Source organism: Pyxicephalus adspersus, chromosome 3, assembly GCF_032062135.1.
Source record: "Pyxicephalus adspersus chromosome 3, UCB_Pads_2.0, whole genome shotgun sequence".
NCBI lineage: Eukaryota > Metazoa > Chordata > Amphibia > Anura > Pyxicephalidae > Pyxicephalus > Pyxicephalus adspersus.
Window position 1 is genome coordinate 72,520,090 of NC_092860.1, and position 25,613 is coordinate 72,545,702.

The 25,613-nt window shown below is 35.9% G+C and overlaps 2 protein-coding genes across 2 annotated transcripts in view; both read right to left on the minus strand.

The window, feature by feature from the left end:
* Positions 1–936: 936 nt before the first annotated feature.
* LOC140326528 (neurturin-like) lies at positions 937–13,583 on the minus strand. Its single transcript, XM_072405200.1, has 2 exons — positions 13,365–13,583; positions 937–7,345 (listed from the first exon to the last, which is right to left on the minus strand). Exons 1-2 carry the CDS (start codon positions 13,558–13,560, stop codon positions 6,912–6,914), a joined length of 630 nt encoding a protein of 209 aa, XP_072261301.1. The 5' UTR covers positions 13,561–13,583; the 3' UTR covers positions 937–6,911.
* Positions 13,584–18,378: 4,795 nt separating this feature from the next.
* Positions 18,379–25,613, minus strand: part of LOC140326529 (neurturin-like) — an 88,719-nt gene continuing 81,484 nt past the window's right edge. The window contains exon 3 of the mRNA XM_072405201.1: positions 18,379–24,787. Within this exon, the coding sequence (XP_072261302.1) occupies positions 24,354–24,787 (434 nt within the window). The 3' untranslated portion in view covers positions 18,379–24,353. The remainder of the gene's footprint in view (positions 24,788–25,613) is intronic.

Below are 25,613 nucleotides of genomic sequence, written 5' to 3' on the forward strand. Positions count from 1 at the left end.
AAATAACAAAAGAAATAAAATAAACATATTTCTTGTTGGCTATATTATTTATATATACATACAGACGCGCGCACACACACAAACGCACATATATATAATATAATTGGAACATATGTAACCAATAATGTACCATTACATAAAATGTTTACAGAACAGTATGAATAACTTGTGACATTTAGGACACAGTGAATGTATGTTAAGTATTTTAGTCATTATATTTTTAGCCCAATGTATTGAACTGAATCTTTTTTTTTTAAATAGTGGAATATAATATCCTCTGAACCAGCCATACAAATGTGTACATATATAACATAAAAGGGGTAGTTTAAAAAAAAATTAAAGTAGAGAATTTAACAAACTGTTTTCCCTTAAAGATACTTAGAATTTTAATAAAGTTAGAAATATTTTATGAATGTTATTAAATCCCTAATCAAACATATCAGTGTTGGTAACTGCAGTGTTTTTGCAGTAATCAAAAGAGGGGCACTGTCTTTGGCTGTGAAAGGGTTGAGTTCTGCATTGGCTGCCTATTTGTCTTGATTTAAGATGCATAGAACCTTGGGTTAAATTTGTGTGAATTTTGGGTTAAAGTTGTATAAATCTTGGCCTAAAACATTGATAAATAGACCTGCTAATTCTTTGGGTTCTCTGCCTGGGGTATCTAATATTTGCCACAAGTGACCTTGAGTAACAATCTCTGTGGTAGCATTTTACACTGTGCAGGAGCATTTAGAGTGAGGAGCAATATACAAACTCAGAAAAAGTTGGAACCCATTATCTTTAAAAATTAGGTAAAGTTTTCAATACATTATTGTCATCTTATTACTAATTATTAAAGAATTGTACAGTGGTTATATATTGGTAAATATTTTCTTTGTTTATTAGGGTCAGGACAAAAAGAAACACAATTTTAACATTTCTTGTAACCACTGCTTGTAAAAAAATGTTACTTTAAAAACTGCTGCAAAAGTCAGCCCAACAAATAATGATATAAGCAACTCACCTCTTATAGTGTCCCTTACACATTGTCTGGTCTTCACTTTTCAATATTAAGTGTGACAAATGGAAATTTATGATAAAATTCAGTTGTCCTACTGGATCACTCAATGAATAGTGATATTTGAAGATGATGCAAATATGTCCGAATTAAATAAGATTGTGATACCTTCTTGGCTGATGAGTGGTTTAAATACCTCCCTAACGCCTTACAGATGCAATTTAACACATAAAGAATATTTTAAAAGCATATCCACATTATAGTATACCCACAGTATGCCTACCTATAAAATTGGTACCAAGGAGTTAACCGAATTAAGGAAATAATGATTGCTTTGTCTATAAAACAGGAAGTGGGACATTCCCTCAAACATTCCCTTATAGGAATCTTTCAAATCCACGTTTTTCAATGGCAGTAACTGATTTACACCATTAGATGTTTGAAGGAATTCCCTGTTTTATAAATAGAGCCCTAGAAATAATATATAATAAAACATATAATACCTGCATTGCAAGCTTTAAAGTTGTTTGCTTTTTTTTTGTCTATGGGATAAAAAAGGATTTTATCTACCCTTGCTGGCCCTGCAGTTGGCATTCACATTGTAGTTTGTGAACTCTCCTTACATCCTCACTTACAATGTAGGGCAAAAGGTCCTGCACTGTAGAGGATGATGTTAGTGCCTAGGACCTTGGAGAAGAGACTGCACCGGCCATCCACACAGGAGCCTGAGGGACCAAGGTAATACGACAAGTACATTTTTTTACACCCCCTAGAGCAGTGCTCGCCAACCTTTTCGGGTTTTAAATTTACCAGCTCTGGTCCGCACATGGGCAGGGAGCTAGGTGTCACTCAAATGGGAAGAAACTTCCCCCAGAGTGATGTCATGATGCCGGAACCTGCCCACTCTCCAATCGCAGGCCCAAACAGAGGGGGCGGGTTGTGTCCAGAGATCCTGCGATCTGTATAGTAGGCATGGTCCACAGCTCTGGCCGGTGCTCCGCCCCGGCGAGGTCCTTCTTCCCTCCGCGGCACATCAGCCAGAGCCGCGGACCAGCAAAATTTTCTTGCTGACCACCGGTTGGCGACCGCTGCCCTAGACAAATACTAGCATTTAGCCTTTGCAGGGTGAGAATAATTCCACTGAAATTCTAGGTTTATTTTTTGAATTAGGATAAAGGTAAGGAAATAATTGCTTTGCCTCTATTTTTTAAGGACCAGGGGTGTAGTGGGGCAGGCACGTGTGGGCTCACTTGCCTCATTGTGCCGTCACTTTTTTCGGGAATGAGGTGCTTACATAAGAATGATGCATCCATGTGCGCTTGCCATGGATAGTACCATGCCCCCACGTCTTTTTTTCGACTACACTCCTGATAAGGACCCCTGCAACACCCCTGCTAAGAGTGTTGCCAAATAAAATAAATAAAAAATAAAAATGAAACCCACATCTGACACTTAGCCAGCTGAAGCTTTTCTCTACCCTTGTTTATTCTGTAGTTAGCATTTTCTTTGCAAACTAAACAGGAAATCATGTTTATTTGAGTGTACCTTTTATAATTAAAACCTCTAGAAGGTAACCATTACCTGTGCAGTCATGTCCTAGCTATATTAAGGGGCAGGCCCCAACAGAACTTTCAAACTAGAGAAATGTAACCCCTTAGTAAAACATATTCAGAGATGAAAACAAGTTAAAACAATATTGGCTTTTTGATACCATTAGCAGAAAGGCCAGCACAGGAAATAATTCTACTAGATGCATTTGTGCATGTTTCTACATTTCCTGGTTTAATCAGAAGTGATAGAAGGCTGATCATATACAGTAGTAGGTCTAATACTAACGTGTGATATAAGGCAAGCGAACATTTTAACCCTTGATTGAAATCCCCTCTAACTGCTTCACTAAACTGGCATAATTGTATTATTTATCATATTTTCAAATTACAAACCATGATAAACCAAACAGTTATCCAGGTATTTTACTTAATCCAAACACGATGAACAAATATTGAATAATTTAACAGATGGTGTCTCATTTAAATTAATACCATTAAATCAGCCCTTTCCAACTTTTTTAACCTGCAGGAACCGTTGAAATAACTTTTTAGGTCTTCAGGGAACCCATTTCTATAATAACTATATCCACAGTTCACAGTATATTAGTTATTTAACCAAAAATATAATTGGTGTCAATTAAACTGACCCGAGAGGTATAAATTGCTCATTGCTCAATATACTCCTAGCAAGCTCTGGAGGAACCCTAGGGTTCCACAGAACCCTGGTTGGGAAACCCAAACTATATTAATACATCCAAAACGGATTTTTTAGATACCTCTGACCACAGATTTTTTGAAACTTATATATAATATATAAGGACATAATGTAAAATGTGGTAAGGCATAATCACAACTATTGGGTACCTATAATGTGTTTTTTAGACCTTTTGGTCAGTGTAAATTTTTTAATTATGTGTTAATAAAACATTTTGTGCTAAAGTGAAACTAAATCTATAGAACAGAAAACTGTGAAAAGGCATCTCTTTATGACCTGTTCACAATGTTCTGCAAAGTGTAAACTGTGCTGCAGGAGTTTTATTATTCCGGCCTGGCCAATTAGGATGGCCTGAAGACTCTATTATGGCGTAGTACCAGGTGAAGAACTGGCACTGGCAATTTAGTGAGTCGCCTTTAGTTTTTCTCTAAATCATTTAAAAAAAAGTCTAAAGACATATGTGTTGTCAGAGGTGTATAGATTGTAATTATATTTCCCAACACCAGCTGAAAACTAATCTTTTAATAGGAGACTTCTTTAGAACTTTAGAAGCTGTCTCTGTTACCCCACTGAGTGATACCTGAAAGTAAATAACTTTTTGTGAGATAGTACTGAAGTGGCAGAGGTGACAAATATTGAAGCAGAATGATCAAATATAAAGCTGAACTCCAGCCTTTCCTTCCTTTCTGTACAGTTGTACAGGCTTCTTCTGAACTCATCCCTTTTATTCATTTGATTTCAGTTATTTCATTTGTAGAGGTTCAGCATCACATGTGTGTTTACCACAGCTTCCTGTTTTCAGGAAAGTATGTAAAGCACCGTTAGGGGCCCTCCCACTAGCCATAATCTGTCTGTGTTGCATAGAGAAGCAAATACACAGTTATCCTGTCTAGGTCTAAAATACTGTAGATATTCAATGAAAATGTGGAAAAAAGTTATGAGGACAGAGAGGGATTAGTGGTGTGAATGTATAGAGAAGTAATAAAATTGTGTGCTATTGAGACTAAAATGTCAAGTAGAAGAGGCTTTATCCTGGAAAAATAGGCATATATTATTTTTAATATATACTTATTGTGTATTTTATGTAATTTTATTAATTGGTAAATATTCATTATACCAGTGTAACATTTTACGTCGATTAACATTTTGAAACTTTAGGTTGGCTTTCTGTTGCCTTATATCTTCTACTTTAACATAGATAAGACACGTATCATCAGGTTTAGAGGTTTGAGTACCTGGGTAGAGAAATTAAGAACTACATATTATGCATGACATAAAACATTGTAGTTTTTTTTTTAAATTTATAATGTAATGAGTGCATTAAAGTGTACCACTAAGTAATTGTTTAGAAAAGGGTTATTCCCTCCATCGCCTTATTGCTCTCTTTGTCCCTATTTAGCAGATTACCTCTGAAAAGGTAAAGGAAATAATGAAAAATTAAAAATAGAGTTTTCCCCAGAACAAGAGGTGAGGGGAAATAGTTCAATTTGAAAACCTGGCTTGGTGAGAAATAAGAAAATAATTCTATTTCAATAATTTCAATTACTCTTTTTCTTCTCTGGGACAGGAAGGACAGAAATATCCTCAATGGTACACATGTAGAAAAAAATCAGTTTACCCTTTTCTACCCCTTCTATCCAAAACTATAATTAAAATGCTCTGGCTATGCAATGCCTGTGTAACTTGGCGCTATTAGTAAGCAATTTCTTTAATTCTTTTACTTTTAAAGAGAAAACCATCAATGCAGGCTAGGTCATTCCTTTTAGCTATTGTAGTATAAATTAGTATAATGTCTGAGAATATATATGGGAAAGTGATATTGCCATTAAAACAAAGATCGTGAATTACATAAAAGATTAGCCATTATGTGACACTATCAATGACAGTACAAATGCAGCTATCTGTAAATTGTAATACTGCATAGATTAGATCTCTCCATTTGAATAAACCACCAAATTTTATTTAGAATGTAGAGGTGAAAAGGTGTCCATGAAATAACTAATATGGCTTTTACTGTTGAACACATTTGTCATTCACTTGCTACTGGATTTTCCACTGGGGCAAGCAAGGCTCAATATTCCTGCTTCTGCCAGGCATATGATAGATGGCATCGCTGGGTAATCACATTGCTTGTATAACAAACATATTTGGGGTCAAAAACCTATATATATCCATGTAATGGCATATGTCAAAGGGGTAGGATAAGAGTAGCAATTGAACAGTCAGTTTCTGAAGGTTATGTGTTAAAAGCAGGTAAAAAGGATAAGCATAAGTTTCACAGTGGTTTTGCAAAAAGTCAAATTGTGTTGGCTAGATGACTGCATCCAAAAATGGCAGGTCTTGTGGCAGGTTCCCGGTATGCAGTAGCCCTACCAAATGTGGTCCAAGGAAGGACAACCAATGAACTGGCAGCAATCAAGTACATTAAAGGATACTGTAGCACAGTTGGAAATTGTGGCAATTAATTTTTCCTTAAGAAAAGGAAGCAGGGTGCACTGTAACAGGAGATCTCAACATAAAGTGCTGCTAATGTCTTAGAGCCATTGCTTTGTCTTAGAGCCATTGCTTTGTGTCTATATATATATATATATATATATATATATATATAGCACAATTACAGCAGGGCACTATGTCCAAAGCCTTTCAAGCTATTATGGGGCCATGTGGTTTAGGTAGCCCTTAGAGCCTTTAGAGAGGATGTTTAAAGCATCTATGGGACAAAATGACTGTTCCTTGCTTTTCTGTGAAGCCATATCTAATGGACTCTGGGTAGATCACAACAGCTTTGCACTTAAATAGCTCTTTATTTGCTTTCATACATATCTATGGCATGTGGAATGTAAATACACAATTTCATCATGACTAAGTAAATATAATAATGTAGGTCATATTTCTGTCATAACCAACCCTGGCCTGCTGTGAAAGGTCTTCATAATACTTATAAATAATACCTTTATAGGAAAAATGTCAACCCATACTAATAGGCATTCAACAACATTTACAGGCAAAACGTGCACATATATAATTAAATAATGTTGATAACCTTTAGTCTGTATATTGATTAGGCTGTTGTAACTGCGTAGTAAAATGTACACTAGCAACAAGTCAGAAACTTTTAAAGTGTAAAGTGAAAAGCTTGGATTTTTGGCACAGATAATACTCGCTTAATATGTTATACCTTGGTCCCCACCTCCATCTGGTAGAAGTGGCAAATTGTGTATTCTGTTAGTTAAATTAAGCCCTGAAACTTTGAAAGTGGCAATTGGAGGATAAATCGGCTCAACAGCCATTAATGTGAACTTTTTTTTAGTTTCTCGTAGTAACAAGGAAATATTCTATATGCAGCACAAAACATGACTTCCTTTTTTCCTCTGTGTTTACTGCATCAAAATGCCACAAAGCAGATTTCCAATGAAGGGCCAAGGTGGCCAAACTTTTTAAATGTTGCAGAGGACATGAACTCTCCAAATCCTTCAAAATGTTTGAATTTTATGATACCGATATCAGTAACAAAATCCGATCTCCTTTCTATATATTTACGTGAGGTAGAAATGATAAATCTTGTGAACTCCATCTTATTTCCAAGTGTCCAAACCTAACAGCAGAGATAGAACATGTTCATTCTTTATGTTTTCTTTATCAGTATTTGTCAGACACAGCCGCAGTCTTTAGCTGAGACCTCTTTGATAGTATGGTAATGATTTTTGGCGTCCAGAAAAGAAATATCGTCATCGTACGCAAGAGGCCTGCAGCAAGGTTTTGCTCTCACTTTTTCTTTTTTTATTTTCTTTTTGCCTCGAATGCTCTGTAATGAGAGGTCGTAGTTGCGCACAGCAGCGTCGCATGTACCACTGCAATAGCGGAACAGAACTGTCTCGTCTGATACATATCCCAGCCCCAACTCGCTGACTCTCACTTCCAGCTCCTTTATGGTGCAAGGCTGTTTTCGCACACGTGCTCTCTTCATCCTGGGTACATTTTTTGGGTCGTCTCCAGAATGCAAGGACTGACTGTACCTTTCTACCAGAGTAGATACTAACTCTCGTATCTCCCCTTGTGTGTAGCTTTCGAAAAGGGCGGTGTCTGAAAAGAAAGGACACAATGAATAGTGAGTGGCCAAATAAATAACATCCTTTAAGAAAAATATAAAAATATGACACTTTTTAGGGCAAAGCATAAAAAAAAAAAAAAAAAAAAAAAAAAATTTAACTTCACCCCTTTTATTTGTGTACAATATATATTATATTAATTTGATTTTATTATGTAAAGATACATTCCTGGATATTATTCCTACAGGTACATTTTCTTTTGCCAGTCCTGTCACCAGACCATTGGCATGTTAAATCAGAATCCTAGCTAAAGCATATCTGTTGGTAGAAGTGAAAAGGTTGTCTGCCATGCTTTCCATGCTGCTGTATATTTTATCATGCTACTGTCATGTATTATCATTCTGGTAAGTCATTTATCTGTACTACAATAACTTACTATACGCTTTAAAAACCTTGGTTTCTGATGCCACACACAAACCATCTGTGTAACTGAGTTGCTTTATATAACCTCTCACTATATCTATTACTTACAGTAATTTCTTAATTTACCCTCTACCATTGCTCAATGTGTTATAGCTCCTTATAACTCAGGTTATTACCCTTTTTAGTACTTCACTATGTCTCTTGGTGTCAACTTAACACCTCAATATGCAGATCCTACAAACATTTTATACTAGTGCCATAAAAATACAGAATGTATTATCCAGGACATATGCAGATCCGCTGCATAAAAAATATTAGCTTTCATTTATTACTCCCAGGTGTAAAATGAAATTGGATTGTAAAGTGACATCTGGGAATAAAACCATTTCAGCAAAGAACCGTGTGAAGTATTTAACCCTTTAATTTCTTTAGAGTGGCTTAACATTCTCTTAGTTTTTAAGCCAAGAAATTTGAGAGGAAAACTGTTGTGGGTATCAACGCCTAAGAAAGAGTTAAGGGCCTGTGTGTCAAAGAAAAGGGTATGATAGCTTTGATCAAAGGAACACTGTTTCCTGCAATGCAGGAGAACATTCCCTATTTTCTTTAAATTAAAACCACCAGATAGGGCCTGGGGAGCATATAGATATAGACCAAGTGGTTGTTTGTAAGAAGGCCCATTGTAATTTGATGCGGTCCTTTACTACCTGACCAGTTGGATAATATCTTCACAGCATATTGGGTTACTACACTTTCAAAATATTTGTAAAACACTTTCGATAATCTAAAACAGCAACTAGCAGTGAGCAAATCCATTCACAAAGCACACAAATCTATGATCTATTGAAATTAGGCTTGGAATATATGCATAAAGATTTGTCTAGTAATCTAGAATCATATGATTTATAAATCATCATTGTTTGGGCTCCTAGTCTGCATATTTATCTGCAAATCAGACAAATACACATGCACATGTTTGGGTAAATGAAAAGTCAGTGCTTTGAACATCACTAACATAAATGTCCAAAATCAGTAAAAGTCAGCATAGGACATGTAATTACACTGAGGGTTTTTATTGTTTTTTTGTGTCCTTCATGAGATCTTCCCTTACTTCTGGTCCCAGTGACAGGGTATTATGGGTACATACATGGGATTCAAATGTTTTTGTTTTTTTCAAACTCATTATCATTGAATTGTGGCACTCACCTTTAACCGGTACTTCCTTTAACGTGGTCAGCATTAACTCTGAGCCTGAGAGCAGCTTCAATGTGTTTGAGCTTGTGATGGTGAAAAGGAAGGGGTAGTTTTTAATAAAGAAATTGTATTAATAAAGTGGATTGGTGTTGCTCAAACATGTCTCGGTTAATTTCTAGACCTAAGTTTAACCAAACACTTTCCAGGGTTCAGGTTCTGGCTAGAAAAGAGTTAGGTCTGTAATTGTGTGCTGCTGTGAGCAGGATTTAGGGGCCAGAGGGAGTTGTAAACTGTTTTTCTCATATTGCCCTCCAAACCACATAAAATGGTCCCTCCTCAGCTCTGTACATGTTTATTTATTTATTTTTCTTTTTAATTAACACAGTGTTCCTGAAATATTTAGTGGTATCCTACAGAATTTTGGTGTGTTTTACTTTTGTAGTCACTCTCTTGAAAGCATGGGAAACTGAGAGAATTTCTTCCACTAAAAAGTAGAAAGGCCTCACAGTAGGCTTTGGAGCCTCTTTTGGTGCAGAGGCTTTGGAGGAGATTTCTAAAAGCAGAGGCAGAAAGCCTTTGGTGGATCTTCCAAAAAAAAGGTCTTATAACAGAAAGGCTTGGAGTGGGTCTTCTGAAATTAAAGAGCTTTAGCTCTTCTAGTTTAACTTGGAAAAAATGTTTAACAGGAAAAGAGTTTATCAGGATCTCTGGAATTTGTGGCTAGCCCAGCACCAGTGGCGTTAATGATAGCATTGGAATAAGCAGCACCACCAGGTAGAGGACAGATTCTTTATGAACATTTATATGCTCCATCATAGATAAAGGCTTGGGCCCATACTGTAGCTAATTGGTGTAGTCCTTCAGGGGGTGTGGGAATCATGGTTGGATCATTTGGAGAGGTTAGGTGGTCAACATTGGCTGTAGACAAGTGAATGCAAAGTGAATGCACCTTTCAGTCACCACTCCCCCAGCTGTGCTAAACTTCCCTTCCAAGACACTTGCAGAATAAAAGGTGAGTATGTCTAGCAGATGTTTGTACATCTTGGACGCCCAGTAGTGAGTTGGTTCTTTAGATCTGAGGCTAAAAAGAATCTAAGCTGGAGTTCACATACTCATTGACCATCTTGTACAAGTGCTGCTTGTGAATGCTAACTGTAGATAGGTCTGGCTGAAGTTTCCTGAAAACAAATGTACACATTCTTTGTTAAACAATGTCCCTCATCAGTGCTGGTGCTACTGCAGCTTTCTGCTTGTTTTCTGTAAGAGATAAATGTTTGCTTACAGTAGAAAAGCAAGTGCATAACCAGCTTCAAAAAAGTACTTTCTTATGGTGCAGCATTTAAGCTTTCCATGGCTTTTTGTAGGCAGGCAATACAAAAGTACCCATGTGGCTTAGACTGCCCCCCCCCCAAGACCCAGATCTGGGAGCACAACTGTGCTCTCTACATCCACATATAATGACTGAGGTTCGTGTGAGACTGAATGTCCCTGACATATTCCTATTCTTCTTCTGAACCAACATCCTCCCTGTCCTTATTCTACTCTTCTCCATTTTTGTTGCATTAATAGAGACATGAAAGAGAGAGGAAGCCTTAATTTCTTGCCCAAAATGTTTCCATCTACATTGCTGGGCACTTCTCAGCTGGCATTGTCTTTGGGAGAAAAGCAGGCCTTCCTGTTCCTCATCATTCTCCTTTACCTCCTGTGATTATAGCTTCCTAAGCATCTGTGACAGTTTGCAGACAGTAGGGATAGTGTCACTACTGACTGCCTGATTATGACTGACATTTTTTGTTTCTGTATTAAAGAAGGTTAAAAGAACATAGACATTCTGGTAGTTTTGGGAATTACATAAGCCCTGCAGAGGATCTCATGTGCATATATTCCATCACTTAGTCCATGACAGCTTTTGTTGCTGGCAGAGACTCTGCAGTATATAAATAACTGAATTCCAACTCATAGAATTAGAATAAATCAACCTGTTTTCTGGTATTTTGTGCTGATGCTGCATATCTGCCAAGCAAGTAGTGGCTGAGAAAGACCATCAAAATATTATATTATCTAGAAGTGTCTGGAAGCCTAGCAGAGTGTTCTTTGTGGACTGGCTAAGAGTGTGTTGGATTTGGCATGGTGGGAAGTGAAAGGAGACGGGGGGCTTAGATTGAGCTGACCCATGCTGGATCATCCACTTCATGAGATCTTCAACATGCTTTAGTTTTAAGGGACAGGCAGCGCCACGGTGAGGAAATGGCACAAATGTCTTTGCTTTTGCAATCCGGAATCCTATTACAACTTGTTTGTGCTGAAACTGATTCAGAAGCCAATTCCACTTGTGATTTACACCCAGCCCTAACATAATTGCAGAAAAAAATGCAGCCCTGACACCCAGTGTTTTCTGTCTGGAAGCATCATCGCCTTGTGTAACAGATAAATGCAAATAATCATATGGTGGAACTTGTCTGTGCTTTTTATGGGGGCTGGGTGAGGCATACACCATGCGATGCAGGTGTGGTATCCAATAGGACACCTGGCAGCCTGTTAGAACCAAATATTATTTCCCTGGTTTTACCTGGCTCCTTATTAGTGCATTTGGATGCTACGAATGTGCGCCATTCTGGCTAATTTCAGGTCAAAATCCAAATGGCAACTCTAGCTTCCTGATGATTTAGTGAACTCTGGTTGTGTTTTATAGTGGTGGGTGTACTCTTTGTTCCTGCATCCTCAAGGTCACAAAGTTTTATTAACTTCAAACGTCCTTTAAATTAATCGTAGCACAAATATATTTGTTGTCACCTCAATACCCTTAGCTGTTTTTTGATTCCTTATAATTAAGGTTTTCTTTTTTTTATTTCTGTCAGTTTGAGGGTGATTAAAAAGCATCAGTCACATTTTTACAGCAGGCATAATTTAAAAAATTACAAATATTTTTGACTACTATCCTGCAAGTCCTGAAATAACCAAGTGCCGCCACAAATCCAAAGTCAGAAAGGCTCTGCCAAAGTAAACTGTGGCTGGTGTCCCTAAGTGAAGCTCTGTAACTTCCTTCATGTAAGGTTGGCACAAAAACTGCTAATCTTCTCAAGGTAGTATGGATTAAAGGCACTTTGTACACTACTGAGAAATGTCGGGGGAAAGAAGACTTGCACTTAAGATAATATGCTAGATCTAAAAATTGTTAAAATGGCTTTACATCTTATTTAAAGCCAAGATAAGTGAATACTTCTGCCCATGTGTCATTGGGGTCTGAGAATGTTTTGGAGATTTCACTTACTTCCTGCACATTTGACAAGTCTGTGATAACAGAACAAGAAAATAAGGATTTTTACAAGGAAAGGACGTAAATATTAGCCTGACACAGGTTGTAACCATTTTCGTCATATTGAAAATGTGTTTTCTTGCAGTCTTTGTTCCTACCTAAATTGTTTTCTTCACTCGGCTTACCAGGCCACACTAAAAACTTTACAGGAGCTCTACAATTTCCAAATTTGTTTAATACTTTAAGAAAAGTTTGTACTAAAGTTTAGGGTTCCTTGAATATTTTTAGAGCTGTTTAGATATTTTGCAAAATAATACTGCGGTACCAAGTAAATATATGTATGTTAATCAAAAATAGGTTAAATAACTACATCGTTATTTGGGATAAAAGCAAAACACAAAACTAAAACAAAACCAAAAGCTAAATACAAATTATTTTGTATTGCAAGATCAAACTTGCTCAGTTCAAAAAAATTCCCGAGTTAACCTAAAAAGGTCAGTACATTTTATCTATTTCATTTCGAAACATACTTGTGGATATTTTACACTTTTTATGCTACACTGTTAAATCACTAAATATTCTGAACCACATAAGTTCTGTCTCCCTGCACTAGAATTAAAAGAACATACCGTATATTATAAATATTAGAGTCAAGATTCTTCACAAAGTGAATCTAAAAACTATTTTGCTTCTTCAGGCTGTCTTTCATCTCCAAAGCAAAAGTGATGGCTGATGGGCCATTGTTTAAGACTTCAGTCTGGTTTGTGTATATGGAAGTGAACCACCTAATTTGAATGTAAATACAACCATAAATCTTCTGTCATAGTTGGAGTTACTGCCAAGTCCTATCTATGTTAATTGTTTTTTCCATTGAATGCCAGGTGAAAATGAGGTAACTTTCATTTGACTTCCAAGTTTTAAGTGAACCATTCATTAAATTAATGCTATGTTAATTTGTCACAGTTGTGACTATGTTTATCACAAATCATTGATACAGAAGGAAAAAGTAGTGCTCTAAAATTTACTGAATCAGTGAACCATCTGTCACAACCTTTTAATGAAAGAATGAATTATAATATTCATTTACAGTGTTTAAATTTACCTTTTTTACAAGAAAAATAAAGAATGCAGAGAAAATATATGCCTTGTATATAGATGTTAAAGAACTTGATACTGTTCTTACATTGAGTGATCATGGGTGGCTTGCGTTCTGTGGCTCTTGGGAATCTCCGCTGTCTTTTTGGTGACAAACTTGTTACAGACCGAGATGAGGCTGAACTGAATTTCCAGCTCCGAAAGAAGACTTCGGTGCAGATCAGTAAAGACAACACAGCACAGAGGAGCATCAAAGCAGGAGCTGTCCTCTTCCATACCTTCATCTTAAGAACAATCAAGGCATTGAGACTCTGAAAGAAACAAATGCACATGTCAATGTAAGCAAATATAGTGGTACGGCATATGTTAAAGTGTGTAATGATATTTAGATATTGCAACATTTTCTAGGGTTAATTGCACATTTTAATTTTTTTTTCTCCTAATCTGAACACAAAGGGGTCTTTTTTATAATGCAGGAAATCTGGCATTCCCTGACACATTCACCGGGGTAATTCAATTACTGCCATTCGTCAGTAAAGTTCATGCTTCCGGCTGATTATGAAGTTATAGGTATGGTATATATGTCAGCCCTCGCACAGAAATCATTGATACCCCACAAAAGCATACTGGCAAGACATATGCTTTTTTACCTGGGTTGTGAATGCTTTTAAAAGATAACATACTTAAGAATCTTCACATTATTTGTTTAAATACAAAGGGAATGTATTTTACTAATCTAACCAGCAGTAGAATTTTTTTTACCTTTTAGTATGCATTTCTAATTTAGGAAATACAAATAGGCAAATTAAAAGTCCTGATCTGCATTGTTTTTGCTAGGTGATTAAAAAAGAAATGAATATTACCATATTAATGGCATTTTCAAAAGAAAAGAATAGTAATGTCAGACACTAAATTAAATTCAATAGCAAACATTTATAGGCACCTTCCCTATTGACCTGGGACCACCTCAAACCCATAGAAAATTAGCTACCTTACCTTTGGTGTAATTTATACTAAAACCTCAAAAATATAAAGCTTAGATGTATTATTTTTTTAATTGGTTCTAGGCAAAATACATTTATAAAAAATATCCCATTCCTATTTGAACACAGCTCCAGACTACTGTGAAAGGTCAGACAAAAATACCCTTTTAAACTAAAAGCTAAAAGTTTTCTGAAATATATCCATGTAAGTGACAGTTTTATGGGTTTAGAGAAACTACAAAACACTAGACTGGTCACTTTTTAAATATTTGATTTAAAAATTTTGTCTAAAAGAAAAGTGTAGAAATATTGTTCCTGTAACTCTTTAAATTGTGTTAGCAGTTTAGATTTAAATAAACTTTAGGTGACAAACAAATTAAAGCATTGCCATGTAGCACTACCTGGGCCACATGGTAGCAATGCTGCTGTGAAATTTCTGTACACAATAAAAATCACCCTGTTTATGAATGTTACATATCAGCAGATCTATCTATCTAATACCATTGATGTACTGAATCAAATACTGTCTTTGGAAAAAGAACACCTCCTTCAATTCTAAGGTTTTATATTTCAGGACAAAAAAAGCTTGTGGAACCACCTTAGCAGCAATAACTTGAAGTAATAATTTTCTGTATGACTTTTTTAGTCTGTCACGTCATTGTGGAGGAATTTTGGACAGTCCATTGTTCATTGAGGCATGGGCATTTCTTAAACAACCCCCCCCCCCCCAATCAACATGCTTGGAGGATACCTGATTTATTCCTTTATTTATTTTTCAAAAAAGTGTGCTCTCCCAAGAAAAGTGAAAAAAAAAAAAAAAAAAGGCAAACTTTTATTTACTTACCAAGATGATCTGTGAATGTGAATGCCCCTTGCCTAATGATTACCAGCCTACATGACCTTTACCATGGTGGCACCCCCTATTTCTAGGGTAATCCACCCCAAAGATCCCTCCTTGATGCTGGGATTACTTATATTATAAATAGGATGAATTATACAAAATAACTTTTCTATTGAAGAACATGTGTTGTATAAATTTTGGAGTATGACATTTTTCTTGGGGGAATATTGTTTTAATTAATTTTTGCTGGGTAATTGTTGCTTACAAATAGGCGAAAATCACATTTTCAAACTGAGGGAATGTTAAAAAGTGAATCCAGTCAGGAGGTGGCTTGGTCAAGCCTAGTCTGCTAATCTCTGTATTTAACACGATACAATACTAAACAATATTTTTAAAGTGTGTCACTCATATAAATTGCCTGAAAATAAAAACATCATACCTCAAAACATGCAGAAAAATAAACTATATTTTAATATTATTTATTAGTAAGGTTTCAACAGTGGACATTTTTGCCTGCTAAAATTATCAATGCTTGATTGTAATGGTATTAGGTTCCAGATGAATGTGGAGTTCTGTGATTTGCACTGTTACACCTAGGCTACGTACACATGTTACATTTTTGCCGTTGGAAAGGATCTATCACAATCCTTTTCAACGACAAAAGACTGTACAATGCATGAACGAGTGCTGTACATTCAGCACAATTCTGCTCTATGGAGAGGGGAGGGGGTAGAACGACAGAGCGCGCCCCGCTGTGCTCTCTCCCTTTTACTTGTATTATGATTGTTTATCATTTGTGGATCCACCAGGACGGATCCATTAATGACTTTGGAAGAGCACTGTAAACACACCAGATTCTCACCTGATATTACCCCTGAGGCGATTAACGGATGAGAATAATCTGCCGTGTGTAGGAAGCCTTAGATTTTACAGCAACATTTACCTACTGACCACAACGTTCCCAGGAGTGATATCAGATAAAAATGCTTTTTTTTGCAGGCATTTCTAGAAGTTTTTGCAGGTGTTTGCATGCTTGCTTGCAATATTTGCATATTTGCATTTGCATACTTTTTAGATCCTTTTTTTATTTCAACTTCTGGCATCAAAAACACACACTTGCATTAGTGGTTGCAAGATTTTCATATCAATTTTTTAGAGGCAGTTAGGCAGCAAAACACCCCTGGACAATGTATTAAGTAATAAACCAAAACACTTTTTGCCTAAAGACAACTGTAATAAAAAAGATTAAAAAAAACAACCAGTGGTATAAATGCTTAAAATCCCTTGCAAAAACTACTAGCCTTAACCTATTACATTATATTACAACCTATTACATTCTATTCTATTACTACTACAATTCAAATGTCACCATGACAATAGAATGTTTCCATCATAGTCCAGCAGATCAGGAAAGGCTGACAAGAATGCACTGAGGCCTTGTATGCAAAAGGTACCTTGGCTTTCTTAAGAAAATTATTAGTTACTGCTTGGAAGGCATCCCAGGGATTCCTACTTTCCCCTGGACATATTTTATTAACTTCACTGCTACCTTTTATTTCTTTTTATATGCTTTTGACACTTTCAGACTAATGTTTACAAGTCAGGGCTCATACAGTATGCTAAATTTAGAAATTGGTATTTTAGTTTTAAAATTTAATTTAAGGGTTGTTTTTGGACAATATTATATGCTTATCTGTAGAGCAGCCTTTCTCAAACTTTTTACCATAGGGGAACCCTTACACTTTCAGGTCTTTGGAAACCCTTGACAATAAAGAATATCCACAGCTGACTATATCAAAGTGTGATGATCAAGTGGAAAGAATGCTATCCTTACAGATAGCCAAAATGATCATTGGTGTAACCTAAACTGACCTGAGAGACACAAACTTCTCATTGCTAAAGAAACCCCTAGCAACTGCTGGAGGAATCCTGGTTGATAAACATTGCTGTAGAGAATAACCCTATTTCTGATGATATCTTAAAAAAATTTTTTTTTGCATTATTGTATATTCACTATTTTATCTCCAATAAAGCAATGAATTCTGTTTTTCTACTTACCGGTAGTTATTTATACAAAATGATCCTTTATTCTTATTATCATTGAAAACTTAGTGAAAGCTCAGTAGATTGTTGTGAATCATTATAAATTATACAATGTGAAATAATAACAAACAATTTTCAAGAAAGCACACAATCCTTTAGACATTACACTTTTATTTTTTTTAAATATTTAGCATTTTGACATTTTTATACAAAATTACTTGGTACAAATAAAAATTTGAATTTGAAGAATAAAAAGGAATAAATACATTTTCACAAAGCAAGATCCTAAAAACAAGTTTAAATAACAAAAGAAATAAAATAAACATATTTCTTGTTGGCTATATTATTTATATATACATACAGACGCGCGCACACACACAAACGCACATATATATAATATAATTGGAACATATGTAACCAATAATGTACCATTACATAAAATGTTTACAGAACAGTATGAATAACTTGTGACATTTAGGACACAGTGAATGTATGTTAAGTATTTTAGTCATTATATTTTTAGCCCAATGTATTGAACTGAATCTTTTTTTTTTAAATAGTGGAATATAATATCCTCTGAACCAGCCATACAAATGTGTACATATATAACATAAAAGGGGTAGTTTAAAAAAAAATTAAAGTAGAGAATTTAACAAACTGTTTTCCCTTAAAGATACTTAGAATTTTAATAAAGTTAGAAATATTTTATGAATGTTATTAAATCCCTAATCAAACATATCAGTGTTGGTAACTGCAGTGTTTTTGCAGTAATCAAAAGAGGGGCACTGTCTTTGGCTGTGAAAGGGTTGAGTTCTGCATTGGCTGCCTATTTGTCTTGATTTAAGATGCATAGAACCTTGGGTTAAATTTGTGTGAATTTTGGGTTAAAGTTGTATAAATCTTGGCCTAAAACATTGATAAATAGACCTGCTAATTCTTTGGGTTCTCTGCCTGGGGTATCTAATATTTGCCACAAGTGACCTTGAGTAACAATCTCTGTGGTAGCATTTTACACTGTGCAGGAGCATTTAGAGTGAGGAGCAATATACAAACTCAGAAAAAGTTGGAACCCATTATCTTTAAAAATTAGGTAAAGTTTTCAATACATTATTGTCATCTTATTACTAATTATTAAAGAATTGTACAGTGGTTATATATTGGTAAATATTTTCTTTGTTTATTAGGGTCAGGACAAAAAGAAACACAATTTTAACATTTCTTGTAACCACTGCTTGTAAAAAAATGTTACTTTAAAAACTGCTGCAAAAGTCAGCCCAACAAATAATGATATAAGCAACTCACCTCTTATAGTGTCCCTTACACATTGTCTGGTCTTCACTTTTCAATATTAAGTGTGACAAATGGAAATTTATGATAAAATTCAGTTGTCCTACTGGATCACTCAATGAATAGTGATATTTGAAGATGATGCAAATATGTCCGAATTAAATAAGATTGTGATACCTTCTTGGCTGATGAGTGGTTTAAATACCTCCCTAACGCCTTACAGATGCAATTTAACACATAAAGAATATTTTAAAAGCATATCCACATTATAGTATACCCACAGTATGCCTACCTATAAAATTGGTACCAAGGAGTTAACCGAATTAAGGAAATAATGATTGCTTTGTCTATAAAACAGGAAGTGGGACATTCCCTCAAACATTCCCTTATAGGAATCTTTCAAATCCACGTTTTTCAATGGCAGTAACTGATTTACACCATTAGATGTTTGAAGGAATTCCCTGTTTTATAAATAGAGCCCTAGAAATAATATATAATAAAACATATAATACCTGCATTGCAAGCTTTAAAGTTGTTTGCTTTTTTTTTGTCTATGGGATAAAAAAGGATTTTATCTACCCTTGCTGGCCCTGCAGTTGGCATTCACATTGTAGTTTGTGAACTCTCCTTACATCCTCACTTACAATGTAGGGCAAAAGGTCCTGCACTGTAGAGGATGATGTTAGTGCCTAGGACCTTGGAGAAGAGACTGCACCGGCCATCCACACAGGAGCCTGAGGGACCAAGGTAATACGACAAGTACATTTTTTTACACCCCCTAGAGCAGTGCTCGCCAACCTTTTCGGGTTTTAAATTTACCAGCTCTGGTCCGCACATGGGCAGGGAGCTAGGTGTCACTCAAATGGGAAGAAACTTCCCCCAGAGTGATGTCATGATGCCGGAACCTGCCCACTCTCCAATCGCAGGCCCAAACAGAGGGGGCGGGTTGTGTCCAGAGATCCTGCGATCTGTATAGTAGGCATGGTCCACAGCTCTGGCCGGTGCTCCGCCCCGGCGAGGTCCTTCTTCCCTCCGCGGCACATCAGCCAGAGCCGCGGACCAGCAAAATTTTCTTGCTGACCACCGGTTGGCGACCGCTGCCCTAGACAAATACTAGCATTTAGCCTTTGCAGGGTGAGAATAATTCCACTGAAATTCTAGGTTTATTTTTTGAATTAGGATAAAGGTAAGGAAATAATTGCTTTGCCTCTATTTTTTAAGGACCAGGGGTGTAGTGGGGCAGGCACGTGTGGGCTCACTTGCCTCATTGTGCCGTCACTTTTTTCGGGAATGAGGTGCTTACATAAGAATGATGCATCCATGTGCGCTTGCCATGGATAGTACCATGCCCCCACGTCTTTTTTTCGACTACACTCCTGATAAGGACCCCTGCAACACCCCTGCTAAGAGTGTTGCCAAATAAAATAAATAAAAAATAAAAATGAAACCCACATCTGACACTTAGCCAGCTGAAGCTTTTCTCTACCCTTGTTTATTCTGTAGTTAGCATTTTCTTTGCAAACTAAACAGGAAATCATGTTTATTTGAGTGTACCTTTTATAATTAAAACCTCTAGAAGGTAACCATTACCTGTGCAGTCATGTCCTAGCTATATTAAGGGGCAGGCCCCAACAGAACTTTCAAACTAGAGAAATGTAACCCCTTAGTAAAACATATTCAGAGATGAAAACAAGTTAAAACAATATTGGCTTTTTGATACCATTAGCAGAAAGGCCAGCACAGGAAATAATTCTACTAGATGCATTTGTGCATGTTTCTACATTTCCTGGTTTAATCAGAAGTGATAGAAGGCTGATCATATACAGTAGTAGGTCTAATACTAACGTGTGATATAAGGCAAGCGAACATTTTAACCCTTGATTGAAATCCCCTCTAACTGCTTCACTAAACTGGCATAATTGTATTATTTATCATATTTTCAAATTACAAACCATGATAAACCAAACAGTTATCCAGGTATTTTACTTAATCCAAACACGATGAACAAATATTGAATAATTTAACAGATGGTGTCTCATTTAAATTAATACCATTAAATCAGCCCTTTCCAACTTTTTTAACCTGCAGGAACCGTTGAAATAACTTTTTAGGTCTTCAGGGAACCCATTTCTATAATAACTATATCCACAGTTCACAGTATATTAGTTATTTAACCAAAAATATAATTGGTGTCAATTAAACTGACCCGAGAGGTATAAATTGCTCATTGCTCAATATACTCCTAGCAAGCTCTGGAGGAACCCTAGGGTTCCACAGAACCCTGGTTGGGAAACCCAAACTATATTAATACATCCAAAACGGATTTTTTAGATACCTCTGACCACAGATTTTTTGAAACTTATATATAATATATAAGGACATAATGTAAAATGTGGTAAGGCATAATCACAACTATTGGGTACCTATAATGTGTTTTTTAGACCTTTTGGTCAGTGTAAATTTTTTAATTATGTGTTAATAAAACATTTTGTGCTAAAGTGAAACTAAATCTATAGAACAGAAAACTGTGAAAAGGCATCTCTTTATGACCTGTTCACAATGTTCTGCAAAGTGTAAACTGTGCTGCAGGAGTTTTATTATTCCGGCCTGGCCAATTAGGATGGCCTGAAGACTCTATTATGGCGTAGTACCAGGTGAAGAACTGGCACTGGCAATTTAGTGAGTCGCCTTTAGTTTTTCTCTAAATCATTTAAAAAAAAGTCTAAAGACATATGTGTTGTCAGAGGTGTATAGATTGTAATTATATTTCCCAACACCAGCTGAAAACTAATCTTTTAATAGGAGACTTCTTTAGAACTTTAGAAGCTGTCTCTGTTACCCCACTGAGTGATACCTGAAAGTAAATAACTTTTTGTGAGATAGTACTGAAGTGGCAGAGGTGACAAATATTGAAGCAGAATGATCAAATATAAAGCTGAACTCCAGCCTTTCCTTCCTTTCTGTACAGTTGTACAGGCTTCTTCTGAACTCATCCCTTTTATTCATTTGATTTCAGTTATTTCATTTGTAGAGGTTCAGCATCACATGTGTGTTTACCACAGCTTCCTGTTTTCAGGAAAGTATGTAAAGCACCGTTAGGGGCCCTCCCACTAGCCATAATCTGTCTGTGTTGCATAGAGAAGCAAATACACAGTTATCCTGTCTAGGTCTAAAATACTGTAGATATTCAATGAAAATGTGGAAAAAAGTTATGAGGACAGAGAGGGATTAGTGGTGTGAATGTATAGAGAAGTAATAAAATTGTGTGCTATTGAGACTAAAATGTCAAGTAGAAGAGGCTTTATCCTGGAAAAATAGGCATATATTATTTTTAATATATACTTATTGTGTATTTTATGTAATTTTATTAATTGGTAAATATTCATTATACCAGTGTAACATTTTACGTCGATTAACATTTTGAAACTTTAGGTTGGCTTTCTGTTGCCTTATATCTTCTACTTTAACATAGATAAGACACGTATCATCAGGTTTAGAGGTTTGAGTACCTGGGTAGAGAAATTAAGAACTACATATTATGCATGACATAAAACATTGTAGTTTTTTTTTTAAATTTATAATGTAATGAGTGCATTAAAGTGTACCACTAAGTAATTGTTTAGAAAAGGGTTATTCCCTCCATCGCCTTATTGCTCTCTTTGTCCCTATTTAGCAGATTACCTCTGAAAAGGTAAAGGAAATAATGAAAAATTAAAAATAGAGTTTTCCCCAGAACAAGAGGTGAGGGGAAATAGTTCAATTTGAAAACCTGGCTTGGTGAGAAATAAGAAAATAATTCTATTTCAATAATTTCAATTACTCTTTTTCTTCTCTGGGACAGGAAGGACAGAAATATCCTCAATGGTACACATGTAGAAAAAAATCAGTTTACCCTTTTCTACCCCTTCTATCCAAAACTATAATTAAAATGCTCTGGCTATGCAATGCCTGTGTAACTTGGCGCTATTAGTAAGCAATTTCTTTAATTCTTTTACTTTTAAAGAGAAAACCATCAATGCAGGCTAGGTCATTCCTTTTAGCTATTGTAGTATAAATTAGTATAATGTCTGAGAATATATATGGGAAAGTGATATTGCCATTAAAACAAAGATCGTGAATTACATAAAAGATTAGCCATTATGTGACACTATCAATGACAGTACAAATGCAGCTATCTGTAAATTGTAATACTGCATAGATTAGATCTCTCCATTTGAATAAACCACCAAATTTTATTTAGAATGTAGAGGTGAAAAGGTGTCCATGAAATAACTAATATGGCTTTTACTGTTGAACACATTTGTCATTCACTTGCTACTGGATTTTCCACTGGGGCAAGCAAGGCTCAATATTCCTGCTTCTGCCAGGCATATGATAGATGGCATCGCTGGGTAATCACATTGCTTGTATAACAAACATATTTGGGGTCAAAAACCTATATATATCCATGTAATGGCATATGTCAAAGGGGTAGGATAAGAGTAGCAATTGAACAGTCAGTTTCTGAAGGTTATGTGTTAAAAGCAGGTAAAAAGGATAAGCATAAGTTTCACAGTGGTTTTGCAAAAAGTCAAATTGTGTTGGCTAGATGACTGCATCCAAAAATGGCAGGTCTTGTGGCAGGTTCCCGGTATGCAGTAGCCCTACCAAATGTGGTCCAAGGAAGGACAACCAATGAACTGGCAGCAATCAAGTACATTAAAGGATACTGTAGCACAGTTGGAAATTGTGGCAATTAATTTTTCCTTAAGAAAAGGAAGCAGGGTGCACTGTAACAGGAGATCTCAACATAAAGTGCTGCTAATGTCTTAGAGCCATTGCTTTGTCTTAGAGCCATTGCTTTGTGTCTATATATATATATATATATATATATATATATATAGCACAATTACAGCAGGGCACTATGTCCAAAGCCTTTCAAGCTATTATGGGGCCATGTGGTTTAGGTAGCCCTTAGAGCCTTTAGAGAGGATGTTTAAAGCATCTATGGGACAAAATGACTGTTCCTTGCTTTTCTGTGAAGCCATATCTAATGGACTCTGGGTAGATCACAACAGCTTTGCACTTAAATAGCTCTTTATTTGCTTTCATACATATCTATGGCATGTGGAATGTAAATACACAATTTCATCATGACTAAGTAAATATAATAATGTAGGTCATATTTCTGTCATAACCAACCCTGGCCTGCTGTGAAAGGTCTTCATAATACTTATAAATAATACCTTTATAGGAAAAATGTCAACCCATACTAATAGGCATTCAACAACATTTACAGGCAAAACGTGCACATATATAATTAAATAATGTTGATAACCTTTAGTCTGTATATTGATTAGGCTGTTGTAACTGCGTAGTAAAATGTACACTAGCAACAAGTCAGAAACTTTTAAAGTGTAAAGTGAAAAGCTTGGATTTTTGGCACAGATAATACTCGCTTAATATGTTATACCTTGGTCCCCACCTCCATCTGGTAGAAGTGGCAAATTGTGTATTCTGTTAGTTAAATTAAGCCCTGAAACTTTGAAAGTGGCAATTGGAGGATAAATCGGCTCAACAGCCATTAATGTGAACTTTTTTTTAGTTTCTCGTAGTAACAAGGAAATATTCTATATGCAGCACAAAACATGACTTCCTTTTTTCCTCTGTGTTTACTGCATCAAAATGCCACAAAGCAGATTTCCAATGAAGGGCCAAGGTGGCCAAACTTTTTAAATGTTGCAGAGGACATGAACTCTCCAAATCCTTCAAAATGTTTGAATTTTATGATACCGATATCAGTAACAAAATCCGATCTCCTTTCTATATATTTACGTGAGGTAGAAATGATAAATCTTGTGAACTCCATCTTATTTCCAAGTGTCCAAACCTAACAGCAGAGATAGAACATGTTCATTCTTTATGTTTTCTTTATCAGTATTTGTCAGACACAGCCGCAGTCTTTAGCTGAGACCTCTTTGATAGTATGGTAATGATTTTTGGCGTCCAGAAAAGAAATATCGTCATCGTACGCAAGAGGCCTGCAGCAAGGTTTTGCTCTCACTTTTTCTTTTTTTATTTTCTTTTTGCCTCGAATGCTCTGTAATGAGAGGTCGTAGTTGCGCACAGCAGCGTCGCATGTACCACTGCAATAGCGGAACAGAACTGTCTCGTCTGATACATATCCCAGCCCCAACTCGCTGACTCTCACTTCCAGCTCCTTTATGGTGCAAGGCTGTTTTCGCACACGTGCTCTCTTCATCCTGGGTACATTTTTTGGGTCGTCTCCAGAATGCAAGGACTGACTGTACCTTTCTACCAGAGTAGATACTAACTCTCGTATCTCCCCTTGTGTGTAGCTTTCGAAAAGGGCGGTGTCTGAAAAGAAAGGACACAATGAATAGTGAGTGGCAAAATAAATACACATCTTTAAGAAAAATATAAAAATATGACACTTTTTAGGGCAAAACAAAAAAAAAAAAAAAAAAAAAAAAAGAATTTAACTTCACCCCTTTTATTTGTGTACAATATATATTATATTAATTTGATTTTATTATGTAAAGATACATTCCTGGATATTATTCCTACAGGTACATTTTCTTTTGCCAGTCCTGTCACCAGACCATTGGCATGTTAAATCAGAATCCTAGCTAAAGCATATCTGTTGGTAGAAGTGAAAAGGTTGTCTGCCATGCTTTCCATGCTGCTGTATATTTTATCATGCTACTGTCATGTATTATCATTCTGGTAAGTCATTTATCTGTACTACAATAACTTACTATACGCTTTAAAAACCTTGGTTTCTGATGCCACACACAAACCATCTGTGTAACTGAGTTGCTTTATATAACCTCTCACTATATCTATTACTTACAGTAATTTCTTAATTTACCCTCTACCATTGCTCAATGTGTTATAGCTCCTTATAACTCAGGTTATTACCCTTTTTAGTACTTCACTATGTCTCTTGGTGTCAACTTAACACCTCAATATGCAGATCCTACAAACATTTTATACTAGTGCCATAAAAATACAGAATGTATTATCCAGGACATATGCAGATCCGCTGCATAAAAAATATTAGCTTTCATTTATTACTCCCAGGTGTAAAATGAAATTGGATTGTAAAGTGACATCTGGGAATAAAACCATTTCAGCAAAGAACCGTGTGAAGTATTTAACCCTTTAATTTCTTTAGAGTGGC